The sequence below is a fragment of the Arvicola amphibius genome, chromosome 2, assembly GCF_903992535.2.
Source record: "Arvicola amphibius chromosome 2, mArvAmp1.2, whole genome shotgun sequence".
NCBI lineage: Eukaryota > Metazoa > Chordata > Mammalia > Rodentia > Cricetidae > Arvicola > Arvicola amphibius.
The window spans coordinates 117,292,019-117,298,018 of record NC_052048.2 but is presented as its reverse complement, the minus strand read 5'-3'; the positions used below and the strand labels follow the sequence as shown (position 1 = coordinate 117,298,018).

At 44.7% G+C, this 6,000-nt stretch overlaps 1 protein-coding gene across 1 annotated transcript in view; it reads right to left on the bottom strand.

Annotated features, from left to right (window-relative positions):
* Window positions 1–883: 883 nt before the first annotated feature.
* Lrpprc (leucine rich pentatricopeptide repeat containing) overlaps window positions 884–6,000 on the bottom strand; it is an 83,462-nt gene continuing 78,345 nt past the window's right edge. The window contains exons 35-38 of the mRNA XM_038321035.1: window positions 4,471–4,545; window positions 2,969–3,053; window positions 1,521–1,663; window positions 884–1,083 (exon numbers count right to left, since the gene is read on the bottom strand). Coding sequence (XP_038176963.1) covers window positions 1,027–1,083; window positions 1,521–1,663; window positions 2,969–3,053; window positions 4,471–4,545 — 360 coding nt within the window. The 3' untranslated portion in view covers window positions 884–1,026. The remainder of the gene's footprint in view (window positions 1,084–1,520; window positions 1,664–2,968; window positions 3,054–4,470; window positions 4,546–6,000) is intronic.

The window sequence follows — 6,000 nt, the reverse complement described above, 5'->3', positions numbered from 1 at the left end:
TGCTGTATAGCAGGAACGGAAGCAACCTCCACCGTGTCTTCTAGGCTGGGAATCCAGGCTGGCTTAGCGTCTGGTCTTGCATCTCATTCCACAAAGCCAAGTGGAAATGAAGCACAGCTTGTCCCAGGCGCGTGCACACGCACGCACACACACCCCACACAGTTTCTCTCCATCCACCTTCCTTCCTGTGCCCCCACAGGTAGACTCTGGTTGAACGCTGGAGGGTGAGTCCCACAGAGAGGGGACAGCACAAACAGCAAACAGCACCCAAGTCCTGTCCTGTGGCCGGGTGGCCTCTTAAACAGTGGGGACTGTAGACACCCAGTTCAAATCAACGAGGAATACAAACTGAGGGTGACTTTCTAAGAAACATTTCCACCATCACCTCCTCCCCTGTACTGGGGTGCCTATTACCTGTGAGGGGAACTGTCGCGCCTACCTGAAGTCCGCTTTAAAGCAACAACGCACACGTAGATTCTAGCAAGTGTATGGACAACAGAGGGAATACTGACTGCTTGTAAATTTGATTACAAACCAGTATTTTACTTATTCCTATGAATCGCATGTCCAGTTTGTAAGTTTACAGTTATGAGTCTGGTGTAAGGTACAGCTTGGACTAACAAAATCACGAAACCAAAGGAAGTCAAAACCAAGATTCCAAGTTAGGAGCTTCGAGAAAGACCTGTGGCAGAAGGAAGAGGGAGAGGCTGTGAGCAGCAGACACGGCCACAGCATGGCCCCTCTGCTCTCAGTTTCTCCCTAGAAAGGCACTGCTGGATATGAAGAGCCATCTTAGAGAAAGGAGCAAGAGGGCAGGGACCAAGTATATGCGCTCATTGGTGACATGGTGGACAGAGTATTTACACACAGAAGCACAAACAAATTCAGTTTCACTTGTTTATTTTTCCTCAAGTACATTTTAGAAATAACATTTAGACACAGGCATGCTTTCTCTCTCTCTCTCTCTCTCTCTCTCTCTCTCTCTCTCTCACACACACACACACACACACACACACATTGCTTCTTTCATGAAGGGTTATCCCTTGCTTCCTTTAACTGCTTCACATAGAATTCAATGCTTTCCTGTAAGGAGAAACAGAAATTACAGTTACAAGCAGACTCAGACCACAATCAGTGTAGACTTCTGGCCAAGGCAGCTTGAACCAAGGTTAATCACCTGCTCTGTAAGACTTCATGTTTTGTGAAATGCCAAATTCAAAAGCTTCAAATTCTGAGTTAAACCAGGGCTAGGTCCTAGCTCAAGCAGAAACAAGAGAGCTACTACCTAAGAGAGTCTGGTAAATTCACACCTGGCTGGAGGTTGGGAATACACTTTCCATTTACCCCAAGGCTATTCCACTCAAGCCCACAGCCACTGCTTAGGCCCCAGCCCTCCCAAGGCTCTTCAGAGACCTAATTTCTGTAATTAAGTATTCAACTTGTTTTCTCTTCACACCCTTGGTGTTCTTAGGCATACATAATCTGCGAAGCTATTTTCTCTCTTAATTAAGAGTACTCACAGGGGGCTCCGTGAAGGGGACTGGCTCGCCAACATCTTTGAGCAAAGTAGCATAGCGCTTCAGAAACAAGTCATCCAGCTCCACGTTCTTTGCTGTCAAGTGCTCATACAAGGCTCTGGCGGAGGTCACATCTTTGTCTAAGGCTGAAGGAGTTGCAGGAGAGAGATGAACACAGGTGAAGAGAGCCATTCTCCCTCCCACCGGCACCCTTTGTTGCTAAGGCTCTCTAGGATCCAAGACAAAGGTAGGGAGGGCTCCAGCAGGAGGCTAGCCAGAATCTACAGACTGCCCACTCCTTCACACCCTTCCTGCAAAGCCACTCGCTGAGGGGAAGGAAGGGCAGGCATGGAAAGCCTGAGGAGCAACAGGAATAGTGCCAGATAGATCTAGCTGAGTGATCTCAAATCCTCAACTATCAAGTAAGAGGTTGTGAGGAGAGAGCAAGGGGAGGGAGTGACCGCCACAGGAGCTGGAAGCTGCTGAAGCTCAGTCAGTTTCTTTGTGTCAATCTTTGCCCATCCCCAACCCCAGGGCCCTCACTCTTTGCCTATTCCTGTCTAGGGCTTCTGGCCTGTCATGCTCTGCTGTCCTGCCACAGCAAAACAGGGACCTGTCTTAGCTTCTGATACTGTTTATGTTACTGGCTTCAGGAAGTCTAGGATTCCAGCTGTTTTGAAACACTGCAAGGTTTCATATGGAAACAAAGAATCTATTTTCTAGTTACGACTGCTAAGCCAATTGCTTTACCATAGATTCTTCATTTACTGCAGTGAGCAAGCCTGTGGGTGGTACATGGACAGGCAACCATGACTTGGAAATGACAGCATTTTATCTTCCTAGTGAGAAAATCTGAGATTGTCCCTTTCTCAGGTGAGTGTCTGACAGAGGAGACAAGAAGGAAAAGGATGGAGTTCCAAATGGGACAGGTTGATCCTTGATCACAGCGGAGGTAGGTGGGGCTGGCACTGACAAAAGGCCAGCACTTCTGGCTTGCAGGCTAGTGCTGGTCCCTACCACACGTCCAAGAGAACTTCCAGGTCTGTCTGAAAGCCTGGAACCCAACTCTACCTATCCTGACCTCTCTGAAGGTGCTCAGAGTTATTTTTTAACGTTAAAACTCTATGAATAATTAACTTCATACTTTTCTTATAAACATGGGCTTGAGAGATGGCTCAGAGGTTAAGGGCACTGGCTGCTCTTCTAGAGGTACCAAGTTCAATTCCCAGCAACCAAATGGTGGCTCACAACCATCTGTAATGGGATCTGGTGCCGTTTTCTGATGAGTATGAAGACAGAGCATTTATATACATAAAAAAAAAAAACCCAAACCTTCTAGAGCTAAATGATTATCTGAAACTTAGGATTAGTCCTTTAAGCTGAACTCATAGTTTACTCTATATTTAGAATATTTAGATCACTGACTAATATAGTACGGTTGAATTTATTACCATAGCTTTTCATGCTGGAAGAATATGCTTCTTTCTTTTCACGTAATTCAGGAATCAACTCTAACAAAGTCTTCAGAACCGGTGCCTGGGAAGGTAAACAAAGGTAACAAACTCAGCAGAGCTTTACAATCACTAATATAACAGCATTAAGACAATTGCAGCACAATCAACCACTCAGCGGGCCTGTGGATCTCGGCATTTGATGTTAATCCAACAAATCACAGCCAGATAAAAAAAAATCATAATTTTTTTCAATAATTAATGGCATTTCATTTATATTTCTGAGTGCTTTTAAAAATAGGCTTAAATAATAAAAGCATTAAACACTGCTTCTTTTATCAACTGTCAACTCATCAAAAAGTTGTAAGATCGCAAGGGTAAAAAAGATAAAGGTTGTATTTGTGGTTTTGTTTTTTTCTGTGTAGCCCTGGAATTCGCTTTGTAGATCAGGCTGGTCTCAAACTCAGAGAGATCCGCCTGCCTCTGCCTCCCAGAGCTGGGATTAACAGCGTGCACCACCACTGCCAACAGTTGTATTTTAATGTCATGTTTTTTTCTTTTTTTAAAAAAAAGTCAAGATAAAATGTGAAGATTCAAAACTTCTGCATTGTCCCCTGTTCGGCTCTTGAAAAACCCATCTGTAGGACTTCCCTGGACTGTCACTGTTGGGAGGTCGACTTCAGAGGCAGATCCTATCACTGCAGAGAAGACAGAAGCTCCTCCAGCGCGTGACTGGGAAATCGGTCATGAATTCCATGTACTTACAACCAACCTCACTTTCCCAGAGGGAAATCCGGCTTAACTAACTGCAGACTGCCAACAGCTCTGGCCAGCACTTAAAATCCTAACTCCTCTCTTAGCATATCAATGTAGCCAGACCAAATCTAGACCCACGTCTTTCCTGAACTCCTTCCTGTCCCATCTCCTGAGGCAGGATGAGGTTTGAGTCAGCACTGGGCACACGCTAAGCAGGTTCTACCATAGAACTATACTGCAGCACAGTAAAAAAAAAAAGGGGGGGGGGGGAGGGAGACCAGAAACAAACAAACAAAAAAACATAAGAGCTAGTTCTTAGACAAACACACAAACACACACAGACCTAGTTCTTAGACAAACAGACACACACGAATGCAATCAGGACTGTGTGCACACACACCCCAATTTTATTTTATTTATTTTTATTTTTTTAAATTATTTATTTATTTTATTATGTATACAATATTCTGTCTGTGTGTATGTCTGCAGGCCAGAAGAGGGCACCAGACCTCTCGTTACAGATGGGTGTGAGCCACCATGTGGTTGCCGGGAATTGAACTCAGGACCTTTGGAAGAGCAGGCAATGCTCTTAACCACTGAGCCATCTCTCCAGCCCCCCACACCCCAATTTTAAAAAGAAGCCAAATAAACAGACGTGCCTTTCATTTTTGGCATTTTCAGGTAAGGTGCTGACCATGAACAGGAGTGTCTCACAGACCCACTGGGAACAAAGCAGAGTACAGTACCTTTTTTGGTTTCCGAGCACTCCTGAGACAGAACACCAACAAAATGGAGCTTTGCTCGGCAATGGCACCACATCTCTAAGAGACAAAACATCATTCAGTCAATGAAGGTTTTAAATAAGCAGATCAAAGTGGATATTCCCAATTAAGGGAGTTCCCAACACCACAGCACTGTGTCGTTAGCACAGGAGAGCCCAGCAGCCGGCCGGCCAGGTTTCCGGCACGGAGGGACCAGGTAGGAGTCGTGAGAGTGTGGCTCTTTGCATCCAAGGATGAAGTTTATGTAAAAAGGAAAGGGGAAAATTAAAACAATGCCTCAACAACCACAGAACAAGGCTTAGAACTGCAAAGAAAGAGGAAAAAAGAAGCACGATTCCTCTCCAATTATTCTGCCAAGCATTCACAAGTGAGCTAGGGATCATAAGGTTAATTCTACATTTAATAAGGTGTCAGGGAGATAACTGCTCATTTCTTTATAAAAATTAAAATGTACAAAGCACGTTCTCTTTAAAGTATAATTACCTACACTTATGCACACAAAAGGACCGATTTCAATCTCTCCATTTTATAAAAGGCTTTCATTGCAATAGACAGCCAGTGCTTGAGAAAGAGACAAAAGTTAAACTAAAAAAAAAGTTTATATGACAGACCAGATAAATCAAGTGTCTATCCAATCTCAGATGCTTTAGTCAAATCAAATATGGCAAGACAATATTTTAGTTTATACTCATTGCAGATGTCATCCTCTAAGTTTCTAAAAGCACATTGTTCATTCAGAGCGTTAAACACTGTCAGTGCTAAGATGAATAGTATAAAAAGAACTTTTGCGGACTTGCGGAACATGTACATTATAAACTGATGTTTTCGACATCTGGGAATCAAGTGTTCCTCATGAAAGCAGGAAAGAACAACACTGTACTGTCTGGCAAGCAGGTAAAGGATGGGACTGCTGTGGGATCAGCACTCAGCCATCAAGAGCTCCCAGGCGTGCTCTCAGCTAGAGGCAGCTCTGAGTGCAGCCAGGCTGCTGGTAATTCTGCTCCTGTGGAAGGCACGGGGATGACGGCTCAGAACAAGCTGGGAGAGGAAGCAAGCGCCTCTTCTGAAGAATAATCGAGGAGAAAACACCATCGCACGTGTGCTAGGGAATGGCGTTTACAGCCCTTGGTGGGCGGCTGAACACACAGGAAGACAAATCCTAAGGACATTGAGTGGAGATTCTGATACTCCTATCGTAAATTTCCTGCAAACAGGAGAAGTAAAGGAATACACCAAGAAAGCAGAAGCAGGGTGCACTTTTATGCACTGTTAGGTGTTCAGCCACGCCTCTGAACAGTGGCTCGGGCTGTGCTGCCACGCTAGCCGGACTTGGATCCCACATGGAGCTCAAGGCAAGGGGCACAGCGTCATCGTCCACATCTCCTACTTAAGATACCTCACAGCTGGTAGGAATGTAAGTGAACATAACACTATTTACTACCAGAAATTGGTCCCAGGCCTCAATTTGACACAGGGAGTCTACACAAACACAAT